General features: G+C 42.3%; 1 protein-coding gene across 6 annotated transcripts in view; it reads left to right on the forward strand.

Moving 5' to 3' along the window:
- The window catches only part of DTNA (dystrobrevin alpha), a 546,028-nt gene that overhangs the window by 242,115 nt on the left and 288,851 nt on the right, over nt 1-15,062 (forward strand). For all 6 annotated transcript variants that reach the window (XM_063923677.1, XM_063923676.1, XM_063923680.1 and 3 more), the window contains exon 3: nt 93-173. In XM_063923677.1, coding sequence (XP_063779747.1) covers nt 93-173 — 81 coding nt within the window. The remainder of the gene's footprint in view (nt 1-92; nt 174-15,062) is intronic.

Here is a 15,062-nt window from a genome sequence, read left to right on the forward strand (position 1 = left end):
GGCTTGTAGCCATTTATTGTATCACCATACAGCTACTCCTTTGTTGTTTTTGTATATATTGTATATATTATTATTGTGGATTTCCTTGCTAGGTGCTCAAGATTTGGATCGTATACGTTTGTCCACATACCGAACGGCATGCAAGATTCGATTTGTACAGAAGAAATGCAACTGTGAGTATGCAAATGATTATCAAAAGCAAAGTCCCAATTAATATACTCTGTCTGTTTAGTAGCTGTCATTTTATTTGTAATCAGTCATTTTATTTTCAAGACTGGTCTTTCAGGATGTGAAGTTACACACTAGTGCTGTATTAAATGTAGGATTCAACTAAAATATTTGGGCATACCTAAAGATATAAGTATGGGGCTTTCTAAGATACATAACTGTATGTATCATATATGGTACAGATGTATCCTCTTACATCCTTGCTGCAGTCATGCTAAACAGCCCTTCATGTCACGCCATGACTTTCCAGGACTCAATAGTGCCGAGCGTCTTTTTCTGTGATTTTTTTCTGCGAAATGTAATGCAATAGGACGCACAGATGAAATGATATGCAGCATACCTATATTCTGTGTGTAATTGCAGCTGACTGCATCCGAAATGTCACGTTACAGTGTTTTCCAGGAAAATACTGAAGCATAGCATTTTGTATGCAAATACCGTCGCAGTCACACACACAATATTGCATTGCATCTAAGAAGCATTTTCTAAAAAGAAATCGCAAAAAAAGCGCTACTGAGTCACACGGCAATCATGCATTATGTGTAACGCGACTTATAGCGCACAGAGCAAAAATGTAAGAGGACACATCTGTATGTGTGGATGCAGTTAAAATGCCAGCTGTCAGGATCCCGGTGTACAGGATATCGATGCCGGAATCCCGTCAACCGACATTATACTGGTGGCCAGAATCCCGACACCTGTCCGAAATTCTCACGTCCATGCCACCAACCCAGTGGTAACAGAACCTGTGGAGATCGAAGTGAGCCCAAGAAGGGGCTCGCGGTCTTGATGCTGGTAGACGGGATGCTGCTGTTGCTATTCTGACAGCCGGCATCACATCTGCTGGTATATAAGACCGGATCCACTATGTGTGCTAGCTGTCATTGGTAGAAAAGTTACTGCTTGGAAAAAGGTAACATGGCACATAGGTAATATAGTGATCATCAATATGTTGCCATGCATCACTGGGTCCAAGGAGGGGGAAAAATAGGCTTCAAAGACAAGCCATACAATAAGTAAAACTTTTATAATCTATGTTGTTAGCTGTACAAAAAACTTTCTTGTAAACCTCATGCATGTTTGTAGATTTGGAAATTAACCTTGTTTTTCATCCCCACGTTGGTCTTCTCTATTGTTTGCACAATTTAATTAACTCACTGTGCCAGGAGACTTTATAATATGATGAGAGTGGAATATGAAACCGGTTCTTTTTATTGTAAAGAAAGCCAGTCCCGAATCAGAACCCCGCTTGAATGGAATCTATCATCAACATTCAGTAGACTGTTCACTGCTTTGAAACGCTAGCCAGCTTTGTTTAATATTCTGTTTGTTACTGATAATAACAATTTACATAAAAGTTTTTTTTTTGTTTCTGCCCTAATTATCTCTACTATTAATCCATGAATCATGTATGTTTTGTTCTAAAAACGTAACTTCATCCAAAATGAAAAAATATCTTGTAATAAAAATGCCACTTAACCAGATACCACATCATAACTAAATATGGTCACAAATTTGCATAGAAAAGCAAACTCCGCTGGCTGTCTCTCAGATGTTACCTCATTGATCGTCTTCCCTAGGGACAAATTCTCACTGTGCAGATGGTTTTATGTTCATTACATTTGTATTTTAAAATGGATCAGTACAACAACTCTGTGTGTGTGTGTGTGTATATATGTATATATATATATATATATATATATATATACTGTACCTGTATACAGATCACTATACTAAATAATGAGGATAACCCTATCTTGCAGGACCAGTAGAATTATCTGAAAATAAGTCTCCACTAATGAGAAACAGTGTATAATAGTAAATCCGTGCTGTGCTAAGTATATCCTGCTCTGTCGCAACAACATCCACCTGGGAATCTGTAACGTGGGTGTGTAGAGGTTAGACAAAACAAAATCATCTGATTTTTCTAAAATGCATAAAGCCCACAATAAATATCTCAAACTTACTAATTACCACCAAGAAATGCCACCTCTAAGGATCCAAGTGATCACAGCTCTCGGATGGATAATGAGGGTGCTAGCTGTTTGACTGGAGTTGACGAATACCCAGAATAGAGTTGCAGAGTCTAATATATGGATGGCTTCACCAGGACCCCTGCAAGGAAGTTTGCGCTTTTCTGCGCCGAATACACAGGTCGTGGCTCTCTGACTTGGTTCCAATGTCCATTCTTGTGTTATGAAGGACCTAAGAGCAGTCATTCACAGATTGCCATGGGACAAATTGCAATAAAGTTTACAGCAATGGGTCAGACGGACAATGCGGGTACCAGGTTGAGACAGGATAGCCGTGGGTCAGAACCTGCAAATCACTAGGTACAGTACAAGAGGAGCGGACAAGGAGAATAATCAAACAAACCAGATTGTAACACAGAATACACACTTGAAGTTCATTGTGAACAAACACAAGTTTGGAGCCTAATACATGTCACGTTCAACGCGCATTCACCTTTACATTTCAGACAGCGGCACACACCCCTGTGGAAGCTGCAACTGACTGCAGGCAGAGAGGGGAAAAGCCAGCAGGCGGGGGACTGCTGATTGCAAGTACATTACTGCAGCATGCATTGCCTGGTACCTGCCTGCAGCGCGCCTGCTGAAGCCCTGGGAGACCAGCACCACTGGATCCAGTAGGTGATCTTTGGGCTCTGGCATGCTGTGACAGAAGTCTTTATTTATCCATGATTAACCAGAAAAGCAATTACATTTCGAATCTCCGTTTCCGTAAACCAGTCAAATCGTAGCATATCTGTAACTTACAGTATAAAAACAAATAATATTTTACTTATGACGGAATATATTATAAAATGTGAATTTAGTGGAGCAATGGGTCGGTGTTTATTAAATAAACGTGTTGATAAATTGACATGAATTAAAAAACAAAACAATTTATTTGAAATTAAACCAAAATTAAGAACATACTGTGTGGAAGAACTGCACTCTTAAAATGTTTCTCGAACTCTGCTGCCTGGGGGAAAGGTAGAAGACTTGGACAATTTCTTAACAAGAGACAGAGCACCAAGAAAGCAGAATTCCCCAGATCATTTCACCACTTTAAAATGTTTTATTTTTTTCTTGCCTATAAATCCCCCCCCCCCCCCATGCAACATCACTGAAAGAGGTGTGTCAAGTATGGTTGAATTCTATGTTTTAAATTCCTATTGGCTGAGAGAAGTTATAATTATAGCTTCTTGGCGATATACTGTACTAAGACCTTTCTGGAACATAGTAGGTGTACAGCATTAGTCCATTAAACATGGTATATATTATGGTATATATTTCTGCATATATACAGGTGAAACTCAGAAAATTAGAATATCGTGCAAAAGTTCATTTATTTCAGTAATTCAACTTAAAAGGTGAAACTAATATATTATGTAGACTCATTACATGCAAAGTGAGATATTTCATGCCTTTATTTGTTACATTTTTGATGATTGTGACTTACAGCTTGAGAAAAACCCAAATCCAAAATCTCAGAAAAATTAGAATATTGTGAAAAGGTTCAATATTGTAGGCTCACACTCTAATCAGCTAATTAATCCAAACCACCTGCAGAGAGTTCCTGAGCCTTTAAATGGTCTCTCAGTCTGGTTCAGTACAATTCACAAATCATGGGGAAGACTGCTGATCTGACAGTTGTGCAGAAAACCATCATTGACACCCATCCACAAAGAGGGAAAGCCTCAAAAGGAAATTGCAAAAGAAGTTGGATGTTCTCAAAGTGCTGTATCAAAGCATATTAATACAAAGTTAAGTGGAAGAAAAAGGTGCACAAGCAGCAGGGATGACCGCAGCCTGGAGAGGATTGTCAGGAAAAGGCCATTCAAAAGTATGGGGAAGCTTCACAAGGAGTGGACTGAGGCTGAAGTTAGTGCATCAAGAGCCACCACACACAGACGGATCCTGGACATGGGCTTCAAATGTCGTATTCCTCTTGTCAAGCCGCTCCTGAACAACAAACAACGTCAGAAGCGTCTTACCTGGGCTAAAGAAAAAAATAACTGGTCTGTTGCTCAGTGGTCCAAAGTCCTCTTTTTTTTTTTTTGATGAGAGCAAATTGTGCATCTCATTTGGAAACCAAGGTCTCAGAGTATGGAGGAAGAATGGAGAGGCACGCAATCCAAGATGCTTGAAGTCCATTGTAAAGTTTCCACAGTCTGTGTTGATTTGGGGAGCCATGTCATCTGCTGGTGTTGGTCCGCTGTGCTTTATTAAGTCAACGCAGCTGTCTACCAGGACATTTTAGAGCACTAACAGCATCTCCATAAAGCTTGTCTAATGAAGGAAGCAGACTTCATTTTCCAGCAGGACTTGGCACCTGCCCACTACCAGAAGTACTAAAACCTGGTCTAGTGACCATGGGATTACTGTGCTGGATTGGCCAGCAAACTCGACTGACCTGAACCCCATTGAGAATCTATGGGGCATTGCCAAGAGAAAGATGAGACATGAGACCGAACAATGCAGAAAAGCTGAAGGCCGCTATTGAAGCATCCTGGTCTTCCATAACTCCTCACCGGTGCCACAGGCTGATAGAATCCACGCCACGCCGCATTGAGGCAGTAATTCATGCAAAAGGGGCCCAAACCAAGTACATATGCATGATTATACTTTTCAGAGGGCCGACATTTCTGTATTTAAAATCCTTTTTTTATTGATTTTATGTAATATTCTAATTTTCCGAAATTTTGTATTTGGGGCTATCTTAAGCTGTAAGCCACAATCATCAAAATTATAACAAATAAAGGCTTGAAATATCTCTATTTGCTTGCAATGAGTCTATATAATATTAGTTTCACCTTTTAAGTTGAATTACTGAAATAAATGAACTTTTGCACGATATTCTAATTTTCTGAGTTTCACCTGTAGATATTAAACATGATTACAGTATGTGCATACTTTTTGGACATATAGTATTCCTATAGTTTTCTTTTATGGGGCCTGTACTGTATATGTCATTGATTCACATTACCTTGTTACGAAAGGTTGCAAATTTCTACAATAAAAGATTGACCAAGTCAGTCCACACATTAGCATATTATTTTCACTATTACCCTGAATAGGCTATAATCATGACAAGGGATATTTCACAATATTTTCATAATTTGATCTGTTGCTCATACAGATGTGTCCTCATACATCTAGTCTCAATACGCCATGCAGTGCGAGATGCCTGACATGAGTGAACCGCCAGTTCCCATGCAACTGTGCTTACATCGGCTGTCTTTTTTTTTTTTTTTTTACAAAAGTGGGACTATTTGCAATGCGGCTATAACACACCAGTAGACCGTGTTGATTACTTTGATATGCGACACAAATATTGGGGGTAATTCCAAGTTGATCGCAGCAGGATTTTTGTTAGCAATTGGGCAAAACCATGTGCACTGCAGGGGAGGCAGATATAACATGTGCAGAGAGAGTTAGATTTGGGTGGGGTGTGTTCAATCTGCAATCTAATTTGCAGTGTAAAAATAAAGCAGCCAGTATTTACCCTGCACAGAAATAAAATAACCCACCCAAATCTAACTCTTTCTGCACATGTTATATCTGCCTCCCCTGCAGTGCACATGGTTTTGCCCAATTGCTATCAAAAATCCTGCTGCGATCAACTTGGAATTACCCCCATTGTGCGTGACTGAGCACAACGGAACTTGGAAAAAAGCTGCGGCTGCTACATTATAGCACTTAGTATACAGAATTCAGAGACTCCGTTACATATCAAATTAATCAGTGTAGTTTACTGGTGAATCCTAGACGCATCGCATTGCGACTATGATGCATTTTTAGCAAAAAAGATGCCCGACACTAGCAGAGTCTCGCAGTACCTGGTGGTTAGAGAGGCTACACAACTGCAGCAATAATGTATGAGGGCACATCTGTATCTGTAGATATAATTCTCTTACATCCTAGTGGATATTGGGAATCCATTTAGTACCATGGGTTATAGACTGGTCCGCTTGGAGCCATGGGCACTATTGATAACGTGTGCTAACTTCTCCCTCTATGCCCCTCCTACCAGACTTAATTTAGAAAATGTGCAGGAGGGAGCCGGTCACATCTCTGGAAGCGCCTGAAGAGTTCCGCTGACAAGACGCTAGCTCCTGAGGGAACTATTCGCAAGCCCCACCACGGCGAGCGTACATTCCCGCAGCATGCCGCCACCCCTAACAGTGCCAGCAAAAAGAAGAGTGGTGAGCGGGTCGCCGGCCATTGTGGTGACATTAGAGTACGGAGATGCACGGGGCGGACTGAGTCTTCAGACTTAGTACACAGTATGTGTACATAGTGCCCAGACTGGCATTGCAGCTTAAAAGAAGGCTTACTCCATTTTATGTACTTAGACACATAATGTCAGTATAAAGAAGAGTGGGAAGACCGCGCGCCATTGAAGGGGCGGGGCTTCACTATGAGCAGATCCAGCAGCTCACAGGCGCCATTCTACCCTATTGCAGCTAACACAGACACTGACTGCAGGGACGCGCAGGTCCTCTGGAGAGCCTCCAGATTACCTCAGCGGTAACGGGGAGTCATATCATGGGGGAGCTTTATACTTGTGTACTAAGTCTCTAAGCTAAGTACTTAGTCTGCGACCCGGCTAAGCTTGGCTTTAGCGATAAGGGCGTCGTTTGCTAGTTCTATCCTCTCTCTGTGTCTCTCGGGGACGGCTCTTTGTGGGTTAATTGTGCTTTTAACCTTCTCTTGTGTGTGCTGTTACTACTGCAGTACAGTTTGTCAGGCAAAGAGTGTGTATCATGCAAGGCACAGTGTTCCTCTTCTCCAGGGGGTTCACTAGTGTGTACTCAGTGTAGTATCCCATCTCAGGCTAGTGGGACGGAGCCAGCATGGCTTGCCTCCATTCGGGGGATGATTTCAATCATCTTTTCTTAATTATCTCGTAATGAGAAGTAGACGCAATACTTAAGACAGTCTATGACTGAGTTTATGCAAAAGCACTCAGTACTCAGACCAGCGTCACAGTCCTCTATCATTTGTCCGCAAAAACATTCTTTGGCCCATATCCTGCATTCTGACTCTGATAATAAAGGGTCAGAATTGGAGGAAGGTGAGGTGGACGCAGAGGTAGGGGAGGGTACTCTGTCGCAAGGTGTTGAGGCTCACCAGGCTTACCAGTTTCACAAGAGGCAAGAGTAACCTTACAAGACGCCATTCAAAAACTGCTACAGACCCAGGTCATTGTTCCAGTTCTACCTCATCTACAAAACAAGGGTCACTATTCCAGCTTGTTTGTAGTACCGAAATCAGACGGTTCGGTAAGAACGATTCTGAACCTCAAGTCTTTGAACCCATACTTACGAGTGTTCAAGTTCAAGATGGACTCTGAGAGCAGTGATCTCAGGTCTGTAAGAGGGAGAATACCTAGTGAACGTAATTCCTTACCTGGACGATCTTCTGATAAAGGTTGCGTCCAGGGAGCAGTTGTTGGAGAACATTCGTCTCACAACCAGATTACTCCTGGATCATGGGTGGATTCTGAACCTACCAATATCTCATCTAGAACCAACGCAAAAGCTTCATTTCGTGGGAATGATACTGGATACAGAGTCTCAGAGAGTTTTCCCTTGGAAATAGCAATGGTAATCCAGTCGATGGTTTGGGCCATCTTGAAGCCAACCCGAATCTCAGTACATCTATGCATCCGCCTTCTGGGGAAAATGGTGGCTTCATATGAAGCAATTCAGTACGGAAGGTTTCATGTGAGGGCCTTCCAGCTGGATCTGTTAGACAAATGGACCGGATCGCATCTTCACATGCATCAGAGGGATCCGTCTCTCGCCAAAAGCCAGAATCTCCCCCCTGCGGTGGCTGCAAACTTCTCACCTAGTGATGGGTCGAAGGTTCGGGATTCAGAATTGGATCCTTCTAACCACAGACGCAAGCCTCAGAGGTTGGGGGCAGGGCCCAGGGGGTGCAGTTTCAAAGAAGATGGTCAAGTCAGGAAGTCGTCCTTCCAATAAACATCCTGAAACTCAGGCTATCTACAATGCCTTTCTGCAGGCCTCATCTCTTCTTCAGAATCAGGCCATTCAAGTTCAGTCGGACAAAGTGACGGTGGTCACGTACATAAACCGACCGGGAGGAACAAAGAGCAGAGCCGCAATGTCAGAGGTGTCAAGAATTTTCCTCTGGGTGGAAAAACACGCCCCGGCGTTGTCAGCAATCTTCATTCCGGGAGTAGACAACTCGGAAGCAGATTTCCTCCGCATATATGACCTGCACCTGGGGAATGGGGCCTCCACCCGGAGGTGTTCCAGTGGATGACACGTTGGGGTTATCCACAAATCGACATGATGGCCTCTCGACTCAACAAGAAGCTCAAGCGGTATTGTTCCAGGTCGAGAGATCCACAATCTGTAGTGTTAGACTACCTAACAACTCCGTGGGTCTACTGACCGGTGTTCTTGTTTCCTCCCATTCCTCTGAACCCAAGAATTCTCAAAAGAATAAAAAGGGAAAGAGTTTAAGCAATCCTCATTGCTCTGGACTGGCCGCTTAGGGCCTGGTATGCGGATCTTCTTGATGCTAATCGAAGATCTGTGGCCTCTGCCTCTTCGAGAGGATCTTCTGCAACAGGGCCTGTTCGGGTTCAAGACATTTTGCAGGAGAACTTAAGGCCATCTGTCCACCAATTGAAGCGCAACAGAAGATGGGTGATGCAACAGGACAACGACCCAAAGCACAGAAGCAGATCAACAACAGAATGGCTTCAACAGAAGAAAATACACCTTCGGGAGTGGCCCAGTCAGAGTCCTGACCTCAGCCCGATTGAGATGCTGTGGCATGACCTCAAGAGAGCGATTCACACCAGACCATCCAAGAATATTGCTGAACTGAAACAGTTTTGTAAAGCGGAATGGTCCAAAATCCCCCCTGACCGTTGTTTAGGTCTGATATGCAACTACAGGAAATGTTTGGTTGAGGTTATTGCTGCCAAAGGAAGGTCAACCAGTTATTAAATCCAAGGGTTCATATACTTTGTCCACCCTGCACTGTGAATTTTTACATGGTGTGTTCAATAAAAACATGAGAACATATAATTGTTTGTGTGGTATTAGATTCAGCAGACTGTGTTTGTCTATTGTTGTGACTTAGATGAAGATCAGAACACATTTTATGACCAGCGCTAGTTTCATCAAGTGTTCTCTCTATAAATTCTCACTATGGTATCCACCTATACGAATAGTAAGTAAAATAATTCTAATACCAGTGCTAATTCAAAATGAAAATATATTTATTTCCTTTGCATAAAACAAGGTACTAAAAATAAACTGTAGAAGAAAGATCCTTATTCATTTCGTTTATATTAAGAAACTCTGAATAAAAGTTACTATTCGTGAATCCTAATACCGGTATACTAAAACAAACAAAACACAAACATATAACATAAAAATCCAGTGATACGCCCAATTTGCGAATTACTCACTGGGATGTAGTATTTGTAATCCTCGGTTAAATTCTAGTCAGTCTCAGGATATTGAAACAGGTGCTGTAGTGTAATCACGTATCAGGCAGGAAATTGTCCCATCAGGTTCCCTGTTTCATACCAGCCAAAACGCAATCCTTCTGGTGTAAATTCACACAGGCATCTCTTTATAGTATGACCAAGTCCTCAGTCCAGATAAACATGAAGCTCCAAAATCACTTACTTCAATATCACAGGGAGTATGGGAACAGGTGTCTGCCGGCAGACTGTTGCTGAAACCTCCGCTATCAACTAGTTTCACCTGTCTCAGCAGGCTTCCTCAGGATGGCCGAGTGTATCCATTACCCCGTTCTTTATACTTCCCTCTGGCGTCCGTAGTCATGGTCACCGAATCTCCGTACACGCTCCGTCACGTTGGTAACCATAGTGACCGGATCTCCGTCTACGTCACCAACGTGTAGTCTTGGTAGTCATAGTAACCAAGGTTGCTTTGTGCGCTGCTCGTGCGTCGCGTCACTTCCCTCTTCTCCATCTGCTCTCTGTATCCATGGTAACTCTTACTCACAATAACAAATGTTATCACGGCATGTCACTTCCGCCTTCCCCGGCTATTCTCCTTGGTATCCGTAATTTAGGTTACTTAATACCAGAGCTTCAGCCCTCTTCCTGATTCCATATATTTATATTCATATATCCCGGATATCATGATCTCTAAGAGGATTATCGTTACAATCATAATTTCTGGTTTATTAGTAAGAGGAGTCTTGAAAGGTCCATATAGAAACCGGAAATATACATATAACATAAGACAACATAAAACGGTGCCCCTCAATGTATAATAAAAACTAAAAATTAAAATTGATAATCTAATTTCCCCTAATATTCTCAAGTATATCTTAACTGACAAACTTCATATCCCTTCTCTCCCAATGATTAAGATTTATTCCTTTAAAAAAAGGAAAGAGGTCCCAATCTATATTTAAGCCCTTTGGCACCAAGGTTTCTAATTCAAAGATGGTCCTCGCTTCCTCTTTCAACAGTGCATTATCCCAATCCCCTCCTCTCCATGATTTTTGTACTAATTTTATTCCGATAAATTCTAGGGCCATCGGACAATTGTTCAGTTAATTTAATGAAGTTAATTATTGCTGATAGAGAGGAAAATATAAGGAGGCTAGAGGAGGAAATCAAAGAGATAAGAAAGAAATTTAAATCTATGGAGCAATTAGCGGATTTTAAGAATTTGGAAAATCTTACAAGTATAAAGTTACAGAAAATCGAGCAAGAGGTAATAGAACAGAAAAAGAAGAAACTTGCTAGAGACTATGAGGACTATAAAGGTGACATCAGAAATTGGAGAATGGAGAGAAGAGTACAGAATGGAATGGATGGGAGACGAAGGCCATACTTTGAAGAATCAAGACAGTATAGTAGGCCGTACATATGGGAGAAGAATCAGCAGTATTACCATCAAGAGTTCCCCAACCGACAGAGAGAGAGAATGTATGGGATGGAAAATTCCCGAAGGGCAGAAGGTGGAGAACTGTGGAGGAAGAAGAATGAGTCACAGATGGGAGATGAGAGAGACCATAAGTATCCAGTACAAAGGAGAATATCCCCACAGATGAAAATGACTATGAAAGAGAGAGATGATCAAGGACAAGGGAAAGATAAAAGACGATATCAAGGGGGGCCAGAAGTAAACTTTAAGAAGAATGACCAGGTAAAGAGTTCTAACAAAAAGAAATACCCCACCACAGAGACCCTAATTAGGAGTTTTAACAGTGGAAGGGAAGACTATCAAGAAATTCTGGATCTATCAGCCCGGACCCTCATGGAACGCCTGAATAAGAGAGAAAGAAAAAAACATATATTGGAAGATAGAAATCGGATAGTAGAGGAGGAGAAGCTAGATGAAACAGAAACTTTCTTGGATGCTTTTTTAGAACTGGCACAACAACAAAAAAACAATACATCACAAGATCTCGGAGCTATCCCAAAGAGAACCCCAGAATTAAGTACAAGGAGAAGGAGACGACGGAAAAGAAGTTCATCATCCGCAAACGAGGAAAGCACGGGGGAGCAAAGAACCGGACAAAAGAAAAAACAAAAGAAAAACAAAAAAGTCCTGTGCAGGGGATATTCAACATAAGCAATCATGAATTGACTCCTTTTGAAGTAAAAGTCCTTGAGAAAGGATTAAAATTTGCCCCAACAAATACCCTCAATAAATTTGATACGATTGTGGACCTTCAGAAGTTTGTTAGAACAATTACATTGAAGAAATTCTTTAAAAGAAAAGAACATGAAACTACAGTTGAAACATCAGCAGAATCTGACCTTTTTGAACATTCAGGCCTAAAAGGAAAATCTACGTTTTATCCCTCGCACCTAAAAGGGCATCTACTTAATACGTTTCAGAAATTAGTGGAAGAAGACCTAAAAAGGATCCCTGAGAAGGTTGGAGCACCAGGAAAATGGAATCTGAGTATAAAAGAGAAAGAAGCTCTAAAAAATCTGAAACAAAATAATAAAATTGTAATTAAAGAAGCGGATAAAGGGGGGGGGATCGATATTATGGATAAAGAGAAATATGATGAAGAATGTATGAGATTGTTGACGGATACGTATACATACCAACTACTACGGCCGAACCCAATGGAAGAATATAAGAAAGAGCTAGCAAAAATTCTAAAGGAGGCATTGGTGAAAGGAATCCTTACCAAGGATGAATTAAAGTACATATATCCGGAACATCCCAAGGTGGCAGTGTTTTTCCACTTGCCAAAAATCCATAAGGACAAAGATACCCCTCCGGGAAGGCCAATCGTCGCAGGGGTCCAATCATTAACATCACATCTATCATGTTATATTGATGTCTTCCTAAAGAAGTTGGTCAGTACACAACAGAGCTATATCAAAGACACAATACAAATTCTGGACACCCTGAATAAGATGACATGGGAAGAAGGCTAGCTATTAGCCACGTGTGACGTTAAATCACTCTATACCTCAATCCGACACGATCAAGGAATGGAGAATGTCCGGAGAATTATCACCAATGAGTCTAATATGAAGAAAGATCAAATTGATTTTATTATGGAGGGTATTAGGTTTACATTGGAGCACAATTTTTTCTGGTATGGGGGTAATTATTACAAACAAACCCAAGGAACCGCCATGGGTACAAATTTTGCACCCTCGTACGCCAATCTCTTCCTCGCCCAGTGGGAGAATGAGTTCATATGGGCTAATAATGAGTATCTTCCCAACCTTGCCTTATGGGCAAGGTATATAGATGATGTGATCATCATCTGGAATGGGACCAAAGAAGCTTTTGAACAATTCATTACGAAGATAAATGACAACATTTATAATTTAGAATTTACAAGTGAGGTGAATGATAGAAGTATCAACTTCTTGGATCTAACTATCTTTATTGAAGAGAATAAGATCGAAACAAGAACATACAGAAAGGAGGTAGACTGTAATAGTTTTTTGGACTTCAAGAGTAATCATCATCCCAAGTGGCTATCTAATGTCCCTAAAGGTCAGATGAAAAGATTAAGAAGAAACTGTTCAAGGAAAGTGGACTATGATGTACAAGTTACAGATCTAATGGAACAATTTAAAGAAAAGAATTACAGAAGAAGTGACCTTGAGTAGAATAAGGATGAGGTGGATAAAGTGGTTAGAATGAACCTCGTCCAGTGCAAAGAGAAAAATAAAGGGAGAAAGCAAGATGTGATGTTCCTGACGGGTTTCTCGAGTCAACGGAGGCTTCTAGAAGAAAGCATATGCAAGCATTGGCATATCCTCACTGCAGATGATGATCTCAAAGAAATTCTACCTGAAAAACCCAGAATAATATACAAAAGAGCACCTACCATAAAGACTAGTCTAGTTAGGAGTTATTGTAAGAATGACAAGAAAGGAGGGAAAACTTGGTTGAAGGATACGGAGTCTGTATTTTACAGATGCAACAACTGTGTAGTGTGTAGAAAAACAAAAAGAATCTCAACAAAACGTATTGAAAATTATAAATCTAACAGTACAGGAAAAGAATATAAAATAAAAGATAAAATTACATGTAACTCGGGGGCGTGGCCTGAGCTTTAAACTGGAGAGTTGTGCTGCATATGAGCTCCAGCTAACGAGGTTAAATCTACCTATTACTGCTGGCCCCTGCACCTAGACAACCCCACTCAGCTCTACCCACAACTGTAACCAGGGACCTTTGCACAGAGACATCATCAGGTGGACCCTCCGGCCCGTTTTGCGATTGAGGCCTACCATCCATCCTGAAGCCGGGGCCTCGATTTTGAAGCCTCCCCGGCGCCGAGCTCCGGGACCGGAACGCGGCCGAAACGGGACCCGCGGCTACTCCCCCCCGAGACTGGGAGCTCCCTCATACCTCCTCCAGCCTGCCTTGGACCCTCGGGCACCTCTGGGACAGGGAAGACTCGCTGCCTGACCCCTGGAAACGAGGTTGCTGTGAGAGATCCCCTGCCTGGGTGTATGACGGCGGCCATCTTGGATTCCACAGCTATAAAGTAAGTGGAACTGTTTCTCATCCAAGCTGGGCGCGCTGCTCACGATCTCCTTCCCCACCACACACCTCTCCCCTCATCCCATCACAGGGTCTGAGAACTTGCCCCACTAAGGCCCCCCACGATTGGAAGTACATCCTGCGGGCTATCTTTGCACCCCAGCTTTTCCCCATACTCCAGCACTGAAGGAGCTAAACCTAGCTCCATACATAATAAGCACTCCTTACAGAGGAGGGTCGGGGTCGACGCTCTAGTGGATATGCGCTGGGAACTTCAAACCCTACAGTCGGTCCTTAGATCACCTCAAGCCCCGCGAGATCAGTGATCAGAGAACACCGGCAGCCCCTGCCGCATCGCCCGCGGGACGAGACTCCCTGCCCTTCCGGAATAACGGATTTGGGCAATATTCTGCCTTACTCTGTCCCGCCCCTATACTCTCAACCCTCCTGCTCTACGATCTCGATGCCCTATATCTGCAAGACCTCCGCAATGTGAGTGCTCTCCAAATTGTTCACCGCCACTCATGTTCATCTGAATAACACGTACACACCATCAATGTGACTGAGTTCTCCTGTCTCTCCACTATCAGCTGATTGGACCCACCCCTGAAGTACGCCTCTTTGTGCCTTCTACATGCGCTACTATCGACGAGAAATGGCACCTAAAAAAAGCAAGGAGATAATACCCCCTAAGGTCTCCTACCCCACTCAAAAGTCCCTCCAAATCTCCCCTCTACAAAGTGTCTCCTCCCCTTCCGCCACGCTGGACCCCACGGGATCTAGTGTCCTAACTTCCACTCTCTCAGTGTCGGGTGTGGACTGC

The sequence above is a fragment of the Pseudophryne corroboree genome, chromosome 5 (assembly GCF_028390025.1).
Source record: "Pseudophryne corroboree isolate aPseCor3 chromosome 5, aPseCor3.hap2, whole genome shotgun sequence".
In the NCBI taxonomy this organism is placed as follows: Eukaryota; Metazoa; Chordata; class Amphibia; order Anura; family Myobatrachidae; genus Pseudophryne; species Pseudophryne corroboree.